Here is a 17,276-nt window from a genome sequence, read left to right as displayed (position 1 = left end):
GAGTTCTCTATCCATAATAATGATTTCTCCATTGAAAAAAATAAAAATAAAATTCCCATCTGAATCAGGAGAGATATATGCACAAAGTAACGTGACATACAATCAAGTATGGTGAACCCATACTCAGAATTTGTGCAACATGTAATTATTTCTTTCAAATAAGCAGCCTTTAGTTTCACAAGATGTCAATTGATGCACTGGATTACTTGTGAACTATTGCTATATTTTTATCAGTTATTTGGACTCTCATTTTGACGGCATCCATTCAATGCAGAGGATCCAAGTGATGTAATGATACACAGTGGTGGATGAAGTACACAAATCAAGTACTTGAGTAAAAGTACAGATACATATACTGTAGTTCCCAAACAGCTGACAATTTTGACCTAAATATGATTTTCAGAAACAATAATTAATCCTAAATTTCGACATTAATAACTTATTATTAATGAATTAGCAACATCAGACGCATGCAAGCGCGCTCACAAGATCTCCTGGTTCTTACTTCTGTAGACTCACACTAAACGGTTCATTTGAATCAGTGAGTGGTGGACTCCAGAACAGCTGCAATCGGATCATTCTAATTCGTAAACGAATCGTTTGGTGCGATTTGCGATCCGATTTAAAAGTTTATTTTGAAAAGACTCAGTTCGTTCATGATGAATCAGACACCGCTTCTTCGTGTCGGAGCACGTGATATATTATAGGGAGTAACGATATGTTGTATGAAATGTAGTGAAGTTAAAAGTACGATCTTATGCTTTGGAAAAGTTACTCAAAATAAAACTACTCCAGTAAAGTACAGATACTTGAAAAATGCACTTAAGTACAGTAACGAAGTAAAGCTACTCCGTTACTGTCCACCACTGATGATACATTTCTCCAGATCTGTTCTGATGAAGAAAAACACACCTACAGTACTTCTTTGATGGCCTGAGGGTGAGTACATTTTTCATAAAATTTTAATTTGTGGGTGAACTATTCCTTTAAAAGGCAAGTAAAGTAAAAGGGACATTATTGGTTACTCCCAAAACCCTCAAATCCCCCAAAATAGTTAAAAGAGAAACAACAACATTAGTGCAAATGCAGAGAACAAATCTCTGGCCGCCAGAATACAAAAAATACAATAAAATAAAAAAATAAATAAAAATAAGATGACATTAGCATGACTCACTCCATTGTGGCATCATACCCCTGCACTGTTTGCCTACTGTAGCTTATATATTTGCCAACCTGGCTCCTCATTAGTGGAATGTCACCCAATCAAGTTGCAAACTCAACTCACACCTCCTAAAGACTAAAATAATATCTCTAATCTATTACTACTTTCACTCACAAAACCTTTAGTACTTTATAAACTATACCTTTACTGTATTGCCTGAACATTTCTTTTTCTAATATCAGAACCATCATTACCCTGAATTCTTGTTTTGTTGACTTGACCTGTCTTAGTTCAACTTTAATTGGTTTACCTAAAAAAAAAAAAACATTTTTTTTCTATTTTTTCTACAGATTCTGAAACAAATACCCCTGAGAGACTGTCCAAGTAGCACATGCTGCTGGTGCTTCCTTCCAGCTTTCTCTATATAATCAGACATCTACAGTAATAGAACACTATGCATTATGAAGTCTGACTTCATGTTGTTTTTGAGTCACAGCATTTCTCCTTTTTCAAAGGTCACTGCTTACTTACTATCTGCAAATTTTGGACTAGTCTTTATATTACTAAGCAAATAAAATATATTCAAAAATATTTTCTAAACGTTTCAAACATCATGTTGCTTCAGTAAATTAACCTGTTTTGAGTCCCGACTTCCATTTGTCCTCTTGGGTTTATGTGACTGGAAATGTAAGTGATAAACCTGCTGGTGTTTTCTCGGCCCTGCAAGCTCCTTGACTCTTTTCTCATTAATCTTTCTAGAACCATTTTTGAACGTCATTAAAGGAACAAAAACAATAACTAAGTGTTGGCCTGAAGAAATTCCTCAGGTGAACCTCAGGTTAATAGTGCACTTAATAATGATACCCTCTATTTCTCCCTTCAAAATCTTCTGTGTTGACCAGAAGATCTCAGGATTTATGTCGTATTTTGACATCATGAGGTGTGGTCTCTTTCCAAATGTCAGTTTGGGTTGTCATTTTCATTCTCAAACAGGTCGAGTCCACTTTGTATGAGTCTGTCCGCTGAACTGATGGCACTGGAAACCAGAATGAGGGACTGGTTGATGCTGTTGTGCCAGGGGACATCCAGGGCATCCTTCAGGATAGAGAAGTGTGGATTTTGTCTGCTCAAGCAATAGAGAATGTTCCTGTGAGAAACAGAAATAAATATTAATACAGAAGTAACATTATTAATAAAATGAGACAAAGAAATAATACATTAAAAACAAACCACAAAAAGCAATAGTTAAAAAAGACTAAATGAAATGAATTCAAATAACATTCATAAAAATAAAATGAATAGTAAAAAATAAAAATAATAAAGCTAAAAACATTAACACCAATACAAAAATGTAAAAATTATAATAAACATTAATAAATTAAATGAATACATAATAATTAATAACCAATAAATGAAAATAAACTAAAATAAATCACAAACATATAAATAATACAATTATTTTAATACACTGAAACCTCTTTTCAACTGTAATTTGCAGAGATATCGTCAAACTTCTGCATGACAATATCAACAGACTTTGGGCCATTTTCTTTACGGTTCAGAGTCACACATTGATTTCTATTTCTGGAGAGTTTTAACCAGATTCACACCTCTGACTGTAATAAACGGGGCAATTCTTTAACTGTAAACAGGTGGAGTGAAGTTGAGAATAAGCCTGTCACCTTCAAAAAACATATTTATTAACTTTATATGAGAACGTTATAATGAACTCTATCTTGCTAACAGGAAGGTAGAAATCACATAAGAACAGAGCCTGTTCTCCTATCATCAAGTCACTAGTATCTGAAATATAAATTTGGAGCTGGTATAAATGTTTACTTACCATTTGTTAAAATTTAAACAGAATTATAAAGCTTTGAAAAGACAATACAGTCAAAGGCCTCTGAGCATTTCATCGTTGTGATTCATTTGAAATGAAGGACTGAAATGTCCACATTTCAAACATTCCCTCTTCATTCCCAAAGGAAATGGGAATTTTGTATCTTCCCTTTTTGTTCAGCCTGTGAATCATATCACACATATCAGAAAGTGGCTCTGCATCATTCTTAAAGGAAGATTCCGGGTTCAATACAAGTTCAACTCAACTGACAGCATTTGTTGAATGAAGATTACCAAAGGACATTTTGACCGACTTACTGCTCACTTTTTTCATTTTCTCTTTCTTTCTTTCTTTCTTTCTTTCTTTCTTTCTTTCTTTCTTTCTTTCTTTCTTTCTATGTCATTCTAAATATATTTTTTAAGCTACACACTTTAACTTTACATTTAATTCTACAGAAAATCTTTTATTTAAATTGTACAGTATACAAACCCGATTCCAAAAAAGTTGGGACACTGTACAAATTGTGAGTAAAAATGGAATGGAATAATTTACAAATCTCAAAAACCTATCAAATGTTGAAAGTGAGACATTTTGAAATGTCATGCCAAATATTGGCTCATTTTGGATTTCATGAGAGCTACATATTCCAAAAAAGTTGGGACAGGTAGCAATAAGAGGCCGGAAAAGTTAAATGTACATATAAGGAACAGCTGGAGGACCAATTTGTAACTTCTTAGGTCAAATAGCAATAATACTGGGTATAAAAAGAGCCTCTCAGAGTGGCAGTGTTTCTCAGAAGTCAAGATGGGCAGAGGATCACCAATTCCCCCAATGCTGCGGCAAAAAAATAGTGGATCAATATCAGAAAGGGGTTTCTCAGAAAAAAAATGCAAAGAGTTTGAAGTTAACATCCTCTACAGTGCATAATATCATCCAAAGATTCAGAGAATCTGGAACAATCTCTGTGCATAAGGGTCACTGGATGCCTGTGGTCTTCAGCCCCTTAGACAGCACTGCATCACATACAGGAATGCTACTGTAATGGAAATCACAACATGGGCTCAGGAATTCTTCCAGAAAACATTGTTAGTGAACACAATCCACCGTGCCATTCGCTGTTTCCAGTTAAATCTCTATAGTTCAAAATGAAGCCATATCTAAACATGATCCAGAATCACAGGCGTTTTCTCTGGGCCAAGTCCAATTTAAAATGGACTGTGGCAAAGTGGAAAACTGTCCTGTGGTCAGAGGAATCAAAATCTGAAGTTCTTTTTGGAAAACTGGGATGCCATGTCATCCTGACTAAAGAGGACAAGGACAACCCAAGTTGTTATCAGCGCTCAGTTCAGAAGCCTGCATCTCTGATGGTATGAGGTTGAATGAGTGCGTGTGGCATGGGCAGCTTACACATCTGGAAAGGCACCATCAATGCTGAAAGGTATATCCAAGTTCTAGAACAACATATGCTCCCATCCAGATGTCGTCTCTTTCAGGGAAGACCTTGCATTTTTCAACATGACAATGCCAGACCACATACTGCATCAATTACAACATCGTGGCTGCATAGAAGAAAGATCCGGGTACTGAAATGGCCAGCCTGCAGTCCAGATCTTTCACCCATAGAAAACCTTTGGCGCACCATAAATAGGAAGATGCGACAAAGAAGAGCTAAGACAGTTGAGCAACTAGAAGCCTGTATTAGATAAGAATGTGACAACATTCCTATTCCTAAACTTGAGTTTCCCAGACGTTTGCAGACTTATAAAAAAGAAGAGGGGATGCCACACAGTGGTAAACATGGCCTTGTCCCAACTTTTTAGAGATGTATTGATGCCATGAAATTTAAAATCAACTTATTCCCCCCTTAAAATGATACATTTTCTCAGTTTAAAAATTTGATATGTCATCTATGTTGTATTCTGTAATTTGAAACTTCCACATCATTGCATTCTGTTTTTATTCACTATTTGTACAGTGTATTTGTTTTTTTGAATCAAGTTTGTACATAACTGCACTTGCAGGTAGTACTAATTAAATAAAAGGCCATTTAAGGGTTAAAATAAATAACTACTTCAGTAGAACAAATAAGAATTGTATAAAGTAATCAAATGTATTGTGATGAGTCAGCTGCGTCCTCCCTGATTGTCACCGGCACCCCGTCCTAAATCGCCGCCCTTCACCAGGCTCCCGACTGGAGTGGGTGTGTGAGAGTAGGGGTGCTGGACGAGTCAGGGCTGGCGGCGTGTGATGGGGCACACCTGAAGGAAATGGAGCCTCATCACCGCCGCTGTTTAAAACGCCAACGCGCCTCTCCTCGGGAGACCGGTCTCTTCCCCGTGCATGCACACTGGTGTCCTCGTGGGTCCAGGAAAGGTGCATTGAGGGACTCCCGCACCACTAGAAACGTGAGCTGCCGGACCCGCGATACGGATGGGAACCGCACCCGTTTGCAAGGCCGACGGGCCAGGATGCCAGGCCGTCCATCCCCTGCCAGTGCCGTGGCCAACGAGAGTGATGCGGCCGCTAGAGGAAGCCGCCGCCCCTCGCGCCCCGGACCGAAGAGGGGAGCGCGTGCGGCTGCCGGACTCCACCCCTTACCTGGACCCTTCCTCCATGAACACTGCCAGACCCACACGAACCCCACAGCACGACGAGGACACCAGATTCCCTGTTTATTTTGGACACTTTTCCCCTTTGGCCACCTTTATCCCGTTATATTTGATTTCTGTTAATAAAAGCCTCTCCGAGGCCTGACGCCACACCCACTGTGTCTGTCTTGTGCTCCTCCCGTCACAGTATGTAAACTACATATTCTTCACCGTGTAAATTACATATATATTTCTTCTTATTTAAGTTATAAAAGTGATTTAGTCAAGAGCAGTGAAAGCTTTTCTCTCTTTTGCTGTCTGATTAACATGAATGACAGACAGCAGAAATATTAGACTTTAAGATATTTAGTACTGTATATTAGTACTTTAAGAGCTGCATGGGCCGGAACATCTCGGTTACGTACGTAACCCTCGTTCCCTGATGGAGGGAATGGAGATGTTATGTCGAACGACATATGTGGTCTCACTTGGGAGGCCAATCATCTCTGAGTTTAAGAGAAAACGCCAATGAAAATTGGCTAGTGGATTTAACATACCTGAGCCACTCCCCATGCCAACGGGTATAAATAGGGCGACAGGTGCATCCACTCATTAGGTTTTACACTGAGGAGCCGAGAACGTGTCCCGGCAACAGCGACCGGTTCAAGGTTGTGGCATGGGGACATAACGTCTCCGTTCCCTCCATCAGGGAACGAGGGTTACATACGTAACCGAGACGTTCCCTATCTGTCAGCCACTACGAGTTATGTCGAACAAAATATGGGGTCCTATGGAAAACGCCACAACCTGAACACCGTTACAACCCTGTGGCGCTGCAATTGCCGGCAAGCCGTGGCGTGCCACAAAAGCTACGCTTAAGGTCGTAACCTTCCCAAAGCCCCAGCGCAAATTCACTGACCTTGGTAACGAAGGGGCCAAAGGGTGAGTACATCGCTGCTGGAGAAGGCCACGCTGCTGTTCCGCCCACATAATGTTAATAGAAGGGATTTCAACCTTCAGAGAAAGATTGCTTCAAATATTCCCTATTTGTTCTTTCAGCTTGGCAAGACAATGGGGAAGCGAGCCTTAGGAAAAGATGCTACGGAGACCACATCCTACCCTTAGGGAGGTGATATGTGGAGATACTGATATGGACTGACCCAGGGGGCAGTACTACATATGGAAGGGGTCTCTGAGGCAGGTCCTACCTGCTCTTCTCTCGGTTGACCTGAAGCCCCAACTGACCGAAGTGCCGGAGCACCAAGTCCCTGTGATCGCACATTTGCTCTCGGGACCGGGCCATAATGAGCCAGTCGTCGAGATCCTTTTGAGGATCCTGATGCCCACTTCCCAGAGTGGGGCAAGGGCGCCCTCCGCGACCTTCGTAAAGACACGGGGGGACAGGGAGAGCCCGAAGGGGAGGACCTTGTACTGCCATGCTTGACCCTCGAATGCAAACCACAGAAACAGTCTGTGGCGAGGGAGGATCGAGACATGAAAGTATGCGTCTTTCAGGCCGATCGCTGCAAACCAGTCCTGGGGCTGAACGTATTTGATAATGCGTTTCTGCGTTAGCATCTTGAACGGGAGCTTGTGCAGGGCCCGATTCAGGACTCGCAGATCCAGGATAGACTGAAGGCCACCGCTTTTCTTGGGTACGATGAAGTAAGGGCTGTAAAACCCAGTCCTCATCTCAGCTGGAGGGACCGGTTCGATTGCATCCTTTGCCAGCAGGACAGCAATCTCCTCGCGCAAGACAGAGGCGTCCCGGACTGCCACTGGAGTCTCGAGCACGCCATTGAACTTGGGAGGTTGCCGGGCGAACTGAATCGCGTAACCGAGTTGGACCGTCCGAATGAGCCAGCGTGACGGGTTGGGCAGCGCAAGCCACGCTCCCAAACTCTGTACAAGTGGCACCATAGGGACAGTCGACATACCTGCAGTGGTGCAGCGATGGGGAGTTGTGTCGGATGGCCCAGAAGGCATCCGGTTCCGAGTCATCACAGCCACACTCCTCGTGTTTCCAGAGGAACTGGCCAGAGACGTGTGGAGAGGCGTTGCTTCTCCGAACCGCGACCTCTTGACCGCTGGCGACAGGGGGCATCGTGGGTGAGAATGAGGAGGCAGTGCGTCGCTTATCGGCAACCCGCGAGCCTTGCAACTCGGAGGAAAGGGAAATTGCACTTTTATGAAAGAGTGCAACGCGCCGGCCTCGAAGAACTCTCAGCACGGGGCGGAGATGGTGTGGAGGACGCAGGGGGGCACCCACGGCGCCGAGCAGGCTGAGGCACTGCCCGCGACGGAATGGTGGCAACCGGAGGATCACGTCGTGGCGAGATGTGCTGTATGGCCTCAGTCTGCTGTTGTTCTGTCAGGAACTGCTGGGCACAGCCCCTGACAGCGTCGCCACACAGGACAGCCTGGGAGATGGGAGCATCGAGAAAGTGCACTTTGTCAACGTCTCTCATACAAACCAGGCTGAACCAGAAACGGCACTACTGGACCACCAGAGTGGACATCGCCTTCCCAAGGGACTGCGTCGTGACTTTCTTCACCGGGAAGGGTGAGGTCAGTTGCCGTGCGCAGCTCCTGCATCAACCTCGGGTTGGTTCTACCCTCGTGCATTTGTTAAAGCCTTGGCTTGGTGTGTTTGCAGGATAGCCATGGCATGCAGAGCAGAGGCAGCTTGGCCCACAGCACTGTAAGCCTTGGCAGCGAGAGTGAAGTGAAGTGAAGTGACATTCGGCCAAGTATGGTGACCCATACTCAGAATTTGTGCTCTGCATTTAACCCATCCGAAGTGCACACACACAGAGCAGTGAACACACACACACACTGTGAACACACACCCGGAGCAGTGGGCAGCCATTGATTGCTGCGGCGCCCGGGGAGCAGTTGGGGGTTCGGTGCCTTGCTCAAGGGCACCTAAGTCGTGGTATTGAAGGTGGAGAGAGAACTGTACATGTACTCCCCCCACCTACAATTAATGCCGGCACGAGACTCGAACTCACAACCCTTCGATTGGGAGTCCGATTCTCTAACCACCAGGCCACGACTTCCCGTAAAGTCGAGCGGCCGACAGCTTACAGGCCTTGGGTGAGAGGTGCGGACTATTCCTCCCAGTGGCGGCGTTTTGCAGACACAAGTGCACCGCAATCGCACTCTCTTGCTGGGGAATGTCAACGCACCCCTAGCTGCCCCGCCATCGAGGGTAGTGAGGACGGAGGAATGAAATGAGCTGCTTCCGGCCGTAAAAAGGGGCCATCCACGACTACATCACTTCCCCATGCACATCCGGGAAGAAAGGAACCAGAGCAAAACGCGGTTGTGAGCCGCGCTCTACAACGAGAACAAATCGAACAGCCATGAGCACTCAGGGCTGGGCGGTGCATTCACCTCCATCCTGATGCTCACAGCTGCCCGGGCAAGCATGGCTGTCAACTCTGGGTCCAATGTGGCAGTGGCGACAACACCTGAGGGGGGCAGCCCCGCCAAATCTTTATCCACAGAGGTCAACAGCCCATCCCCGATGCTGCAATCGACATCTGATCCCCAGCGGCAAACTGAATGACCCGTTGGGACTGCCATAAGACAGCCCAGCAAAATCACCCAGCAGCCGCACAGGACAAACACTGCAGAAGGGGTAAGAGGTCCATGGGGCGTGGCCCGGAGGAGAATCTCTCACTGTCACCTTCAAATCTTCAAAAAGCCGGCGGTCCTCTGCTCGTGGCAGAGAAACCGGAACGGGTAGTGACAGAGGGGTCTGCTCCTTTCCCTTTAAGAAAGGGAAGACGGGATTACAGCATTGCCATGGTCACACATGCAGTGCGTGCATGAACCATCCACGAATGCGCCTTCAGTGTGCTGAATGCCTAGACACGGAAGACAATGATCGTGGCCGTTGTCAGAGAACAGGAAACGACCACATCCAGAAGGACGCGGACGGAACGGCATCTTTAAAAAGACGCGAATCGTCCATGATTTGCTCTTTAAGGAAATCTGCTCTCTTAGTTGAAGCGCCCAGAGGAATCGCTGAAAGGGACACCACTGTTTGTGCCGTACCGCCAACCAGAACAGCTTCCCGACACAGCAGATGAATGGCTTTGTGGAGTACAACAGCTTTCATACAACCACTCGGCTCCGAAGCAAAAATCTAATGAGTGGATGCACCTGTCGCCCTATTTATACCTGTTGGCACGAGGAGTGTATGTTAAATCCAGTTATGTTAAATCCACTAGCCAATTTTAATTGCCGTTTTCTTTTAAACTCAGAGATGATTGGCCTCCCAAGTGAGACCCCATATGTCGTTCGACATAACTCGTAGTGACCGACAGATAGGGAACCAATGTTTTTCTACATATGTTTTCTTTCTCAGCTGTTTGCTTTCACTTAACACCTACATTACTGTGTTAATGAGGATACTTTCAAAGAAGGGTATTTTGACACATACAAGTGTGTGTATTTAACCATTCAAGACCTAAAAAAACGGCAAAAATGAGTGACAGCATATTGATCTGGGCTCTCTGGTTACACCATACTTTGTTTTTAATGGAGAAAGAGTTCTCCTGAACAGCAGCTACAAATCGAGTTTAGCATACACAGAAGATTCCCCTGCGTGGGGCACTGCAGATATCATCTGTTTCATGTCTACTGAATAATGGTGTTAGTTTTATCTGCAGGAACAAAGCCTCCAGAGTGTCTGTTAGCGTTATTCTTTTAGCCACTGAAGTCAATCTTACCCAAACCTGAGCCCTTGAGGAACACTTACTTGTTCAATACTCATAAAACAAAAAGTTGACTGTTTATAGAGATTATTCACTGAAAAAAAAAAATCATGACTCATTTACTCTTATGACATTTCAAACCCTTTTATTTTTGGCACTGATGACAAAAAGTGTGTCCAATGACTAGTAAGTCTTGGGGTTCCTGTGAGTGCCTATATTGTGCAAAGCAAAACCTCTTTTTTCCAGTCTATTTTCAGTTGCAGTATTTTAATCAGTTGGTTAAATCTGACTGATAAACAGAGAGGCAAGTGTATAAAACACAGGGGGTGAAACAATGAAGATCAGTGAGAGGGTGTTAATTCTCACAGGCTAGAACCCAAAGAGAGATAATGAGCAGGTACCCTGACAAGTCTCTCCGCACTTCATCCGTTTGCTTCCTCTTCTGTTAATTTAATAAAAACCTCTCCAGGACATGCTGATTGCTGCTGATTACAATTGCATGCCACTTTGATAATAACAGGGCCCTCCTTCAGTCCAGATTAGCAAAACCAACAGACGTCGACAGCAGCGTCAAGAGAAAAGTCAAAGCAGAAATGCAGCAAACAAGCATTAAACCAAACACAAAAAGGAGAAATAATCTGAACATCTATTTTGATTGCATGCAATGTTGTCAGCCACTCCATTATGGCTCAAGCCGCAACAGAGTTTCTTTCAACAACAGAGGCACATCAGTAAATCCCAGTTGAGAAGAAGCATTTGAAGACACTGGCTGAAGATCAGCACTTTATTCTGCTGAGCTGAGGAGAGAAGTCACAGTCGACTGAGGGATTTACTTCTATTCCTTGCAAGATTATGTGTGTGTGTGTTTGTGTGTGTTTGTGTGTGTTTGTGTGTGTGTGTGTGTGTGTGTGTGTGTGTGTACCTGCAATAGCATTTTACCACATAATTTTGGCCAAAGTTTTGAGATCTAGATCTCCTCCACTGAGAAGGTCATAAAAAACCATTAACTCCGTAACACAGGCCTGCACTTCTTAATATTGTGCTTGACCCTTTGTTCACTCCTCTTTGCATTTTCAAGCACCTAATCGAGGCTGTTGTTGGGGGGAACAAACAGGAACATTGGTTTTAAAGAAGACACAGTTTGTTCATTTAATTTGTAATTAATTAGGTGCTTTTGTATACATGAATACTCTTGACTTATTGATCTGCATTGTCAGATCATTCAATCCCAGTGCTGCTCTCTGTGATGGCAAGAGTTGATGACATCAGCACCATAGCTAAACGATGATGATATTAGTCCATCGACCCACGAATCCCCCCTTAGGGGTATCATGGGACTATTAAGTGAAAGTGACATGACCCATAATCAGAATTCGTGCTCTGCATTTAACCCATCCAAAGTGCACACACACAGCAGTGAACACACACACACAAATTCCAATACAGTGCGCGTCACTGTAATAAATGATAAGCCATGTCACAAAAAGGATGTATCCCTCTGGTGCCGAAAAGAGAAAGAAGAAAAGGACATAAAGTTGGCTTGACGTTGGACGTTCGAGAGTCTCAAATTTAGGGACCGTCTCTAAAGTTACATGCGATATTGGTATACACAACGTCAGTAGCATTTAAGGAGAATGACTTACAGTCATAAAAACAACTGTAATTGTTCATCTAGGTGTCAGCTATAATGCACAATTGAATATAATGTTTAATATTTATTAAAATAAACTGTAAATCATATGTAAATTATGCTACTTTTTCACATGGGCTCAAAGGCAAATTTGAAGCTCAGTAGCATTTGAGGAGAAAGACTTGCAGTCATAAAACAATTGTAATGTGTTCATTCAGGTGTCAGCTACAATGCACACCTTATACATTTTTAATATATATTAAAATAAATTATAAATTATTTAGGTAAAAACGAGGCCCGTTTATCACTTTCAGGCACATTCCTGTGAAAGTTTTTTTTCTTTTTTTTCAGGTTCCCTTACAAAAATTACCCATGGTAATTTCTATACAAATCATAGTTCTTGTAACCATGGTAACGGCAAATTAACCATGGTTTTGTTACTTCAAATAATAATTTACAAAGAAGTATTACTATACTGTAATCTTTTTTTGTTGTCGTTGATGCTATAAAAACAGACCTAAGCCATCAATAGCCTTTAAAATGACTTAAAATGCATTATATTAAAAAAACTATGAGGCAATAATGATTGGTTAATAATAACACTGTTAAAATACTTAATGTAGGCACATACAAAATAAACAATTTATGTACATGTTATTACAAATGCCTGCACAGGGAGCCAAATGCCATGTAATTGCTGCTGTTACTGTCACGTACGGTGATACAAGAAACACAGGAGAGATCCAATTGCAGGTGTGAGATTTATTACAAGGGCAAATCCAAAGGGGTAAACAGTCCAGGCAGGGTCAAAACCAGAAAATCCAAACACATAGAAACAAAACAAGAACACATGGGAAGAGCAGACTCTGGGAAGTATCAATCATACAACAAGGACTCCGTGACAAAGACTCAGACAAACCTGGTATAAATACACAAAAGGATAATGGGGAAACAGGAGACAGGTGGGGAACAATCAATTAACTAAACAAGGAGGAAGGTGACCAAATAAGGAGACAGGAAGTGATAATATGATAAACACCGTGGGAACTGAGGACACCTAGTGGATACCCAGGGAATACAACCCAGACACTGTGACAGAACCCCCCCTCTACGGAGTGGCTTCCAGACACTCCACGATAGACAGAACAGAGACCAGGAGGGAGGCGGACAGGTGGAGGCTCAGGGGGAGGGACGGAGGGCCAGAAAAGAAAAACATGAGGAACAGGCACCAGAATGTAACACAAAACAGGAAGACCAGGAGGGAGGAGGACCGGAGGAGGTTCAGGGGGAGGGACGGGGGGCCAGACTAACAGAAAGGAACAGGGACAGAAATTAACACAAAAACAAAAGGAAAAAACAACAACATGAAGCCCCCCAGGGCGGAGCAGAAGACCACCATACCCTTGTGGTCAACGCCAGAGTCCTCCAGGGCGGAGCGGAAGACCTCCACAACCGTGTAGTCAGGGCAAGCGCCCCCCAGGGCGGAGCAGAAGACCACCATGTCCGTGTGGTCAGAGCGGAAGCCCCCCAGGGCGGAGCAGAGGACCACCACGTCCTCGTGGTCGACGCCAGAGTCCCCCAGGGCGGAGCAGATGACCACCACGTCCTCGTGGTCGACGTCGGAGTCCCCCAGGGCGGAGCAGATGACCACCACGCCCCTGTGGTCGATGCCGGAGTCCAACAGGGCGGAGCAGAAGGCCACCCAGTGACTTGACCTGACTCAGAAAGTTCAACGGTGACCAGCCTTGTCTCTGGACAGTCCATGGTACCTAGCCCTGGCTCTGGAAGGTCATCAGTGACTAGCCCTGACTCAGGAAGATCATCAGTGACTTGACCTGACTCTGAAAGGTCCACGATGACTAGCCTTGTCTCTGGAAAGTCCATGGTACCTAGCCCTGGCTCTGGAAGGTCATCAGTGACTAGCCCTGACTCTGGAAGGTCAGCGGTGACTGGCCCTGACTCTGGACGGTCATCGGTGACTAGCCCTGACTCTGGAGGGTCATCGGTGACTAGTCCTGACTCTGGAGGGTCATCGGTGACTAGCCCTGTCTCTGGAGGTTCATCGGTGACTCTCCTTGACTCTGGAAGGTCAACAGTGACTAACCCTGAATCTGGAGGGTCCACAAGCACCTGACAAGCCTCTGAAAGGTCCACCGGAACCTCACTCAACTCTGAAAATTCAACAGTCACCTGACTCTCGGCACCGTATTGGGAACAGCCTCGGGCACCGCCTCGGCCTCCAGAACGGCATCGGGCACCGCCTCGGCCTCCGGAACGGCATCGGGCACCGCCTGGGCCTCCGGAACGGCATCGGGCACCGGAGGTCAACCGGAACCTCACTCAACTCTGAAAATTCAACAGTCACCTGACTCGACTCTGGAAGGTCAACAGGAACTTGACTCGACTCTGGAGGGTCAACAGGAACATGACTCGACTCAGTCCTCCAGGGCGGAGCGGAAGACCACCACAACCGTGTAGTCAGGGTAAGCGCCCCCCAGGGCGGAGCAGAAGACCACCATGTCCGTGTGGTCAGAGCGGAAGCCCCCCAGGGCGGAGCAGAGGACCACCACGTCCTCGTGGTCGACGCCAGAGTCCCCCAGGGCGGAGCAGATGACCACCACGTCCTCGTGGTCGACGTCGGAGTCCCCCAGGGCGGAGCAGATGACCACCACGCCCCTGTGGTCGATGCCGGAGTCCAACAGGGCGGAGCAGAAGGCCACCCAGTGACTTGACCTGAATCAGAAAGTTCAACGGTGACCAGCCTTGTCTCTGGACAGTCCATGGTACCTAGCCCTGGCTCTGGAAGGTCATCAGTGACTAGCCCTGACTCAGGAAGATCATCAGTGACTTGACCTGACTCTGAAAGGTCCACGATGACTAGCCTTGTCTCTGGAAAGTCCATGGTACCTAGCCCTGGCTCTGGAAGGTCATCAGTGACTAGCCCTGACTCTGGAAGGTCAGCGGTGACTGGCCCTGACTCTGGACGGTCATCGGTGACTAGCCCTGACTCTGGAGGGTCATCGGTGACTAGTCCTGACTCTGGAGGGTCATCGGTGACTAGCCCTGTCTCTGGAGGTTCATCGGTGACTCTCCTTGACTCTGGAAGGTCAACAGTGACTAACCCTGAATCTGGAGGGTCCACAAGCACCTGACAAGCCTCTGAAAGGTCCACCGGAACCTCACTCAACTCTGAAAATTCAACAGTCACCTGACTCTCGGCACCGTATTGGGAACAGCCTCGGGCACCGCCTCGGCCTCCAGAACGGCATCGGGCACCGCCTCGGCCTCCGGAACGGCATCGGGCACCGCCTGGGCCTCCGGAACGGCATCGGGCACCGGAGGTCAACCGGAACCTCACTCAACTCTGAAAATTCAACAGTCACCTGACTCGACTCTGGAAGGTCAACAGGAACTTGACTCGACTCTGGAGGGTCAACAGGAACATGACTCGACTCTGGATGATCAACAGGAGCAAGCCCTAACTCTAGAGGGTCAACGGTAACTAACCCTGACTCTGGAGGGTCCACAAACATCTGACTCGACTCTGGAGGGTCAACTGGAACCTGACTCGACTCTGGAGGGTCAACTGGAACCTGACTCGACTCTGGAGGGTCAACTGGAACCTGACTCGACTCTAGACTGCCTGTGGAGACGTGAGACGCCTCGGCTTCGGGCACCTCCTCTGGAACGGCCTCGGTAACAGCCTCGGGCACCGCCTCGGCCTCCGGAGCGGCATCGGGCACCGCCTCGGCCTCCGGAACGGCATCGGGCACTGCCTCGGCCTCCGGAAAGGCATCGGGCACCGCCTCGGCCTCCGGAACGGCATCGGGCACCACCTCGGCCTCCGGAACAGCATCGGGCACCGCCTCGGGAACGGCCTCGGGAACGGCATTGGGCACCGCCTCGGCCTCCGGAACAGCATCGATCACCGCCTCGGGGACGGCGACGGCCTGCTCGGGAACGTCCTCCTGACCTTGAGGAACGGTAGATGCATGTCTCCTCCTCCTCCGCCCTCTATGATGGTGAGTCGGTGGCACCTTGTCTGGAGACTCAGGTGTTGAGTCGGCCATCTTGTGCTGTGGCGCTGGGCTGGCGGCCATCTTGTGCTGTGGCTCTAAGCTGCTGGCCAACTTGTGCTGTGGCGCTGGGCTGGCGGCCATCTTGTGCTGTGGCTCTGAGCTGGTGGCCATCTTGTGCTGTGGCTCTGGGCTTGCGGCCATTTTGTGCTGTGGCGCTGGGCTGGCGGCCATCTTGTCTGGAGACTCAGGTGTGGTTGCTGCATCCCACTGAGCACGATGGCGCAGGTAATGGGTAAACCCCCAAAAGTCCAGGATCTCCAACCCCTTCATCTCCCATTGAGGCAAAGGGTCATCCAGGCAATCATTAAATAAGTATTTCAGTGCTGCGTCATAATACCCTAATCCGACTGCCATGGTCCAAAACAATTGTGCCAGGCCACCCACCTCACTCCCCCTTTGATGAAGGGTGGTTAAGTTTCGGAATCTCCCCCTCCGTTCCTCCATGGTGGCTGGGGAACAGATTCGAAATCCCACACCGCTGGATCTAGGCATAACGGAGTCCTTCTGTCAAGTACAGTGATACAAGAAACACAGGAGAGATCCAATTGCAGGTGTGAGATTTATTACATAGGCAAATCCAAAGGGGTAAACAGTCCAGGCAGGGTCAAAACCAGAAAATCCAAACACAATGAAACAAAACAAGAACACATGGGAAGAGCAGACTCTGGGAAGTATCAATCATACAACAAGGACTCCGTGACAAAGACTCAGACAGACCTGGTATAAATACACAAAAGGATAATGGGGAAACAGGAGACAAGTGGGGAACAATCAATTAACTAAACAAGGAGGAAGGTGACCAAATAAGGAGACAGGAAGTGATAAAATGATAAACACCGTGGGAACTGAGGACACCTAGTGGATACCCAGGGAACACAACCCAGACACTGTGACAGTTACATTTTTTGCTATAGACGACACAGCCTTTATAATTTCTTCAACAAAAAACGTGCATATCACAACCCTTACAAAAATAAACCATGGTTTTATCATAGTAAAACTGCTTAATTTCCACTTGCATGATTTCTGAATGCTTAAGACTATGAAATAAATTAGTCATAATAAAGTTATAGCCATAGGTAAATGTTGAGAGCTACAATTCTAATTAGTAAATAATACAATTTATTCATTTACTTTTTTATTTGATTAAAGGTCTATTCTCACCCCTATAGTAGGTTTTTTTTCCCAAGGGGGGCACAACAATACAATCCTGCTGTCCCGATGTCATCAGTGACTTTGCCTCCTGAAAAGCT

The 17,276-nt window shown here is 46.1% G+C and overlaps 1 protein-coding gene across 1 annotated transcript in view; it reads right to left on the bottom strand.

Moving 5' to 3' along the window:
* Positions 1 to 1,500: 1,500 nt before the first annotated feature.
* LOC132119389 (inactive N-acetylated-alpha-linked acidic dipeptidase-like protein 2) overlaps positions 1,501 to 17,276 on the bottom strand; it is a 306,226-nt gene continuing 290,450 nt past the window's right edge. The window contains exon 14 of the mRNA XM_059529291.1: positions 1,501 to 2,309. Coding sequence (XP_059385274.1) covers positions 2,123 to 2,309 — 187 coding nt within the window. The 3' untranslated portion in view covers positions 1,501 to 2,122. The remainder of the gene's footprint in view (positions 2,310 to 17,276) is intronic.

Source organism: Carassius carassius, chromosome 38 (genome assembly GCF_963082965.1).
Source record: "Carassius carassius chromosome 38, fCarCar2.1, whole genome shotgun sequence".
Lineage (NCBI taxonomy): Eukaryota > Metazoa > Chordata > Actinopteri > Cypriniformes > Cyprinidae > Carassius > Carassius carassius.
The sequence above is the reverse complement of the archived record's forward strand: the minus strand, read 5'-3'. Positions and strand labels throughout refer to the sequence as shown.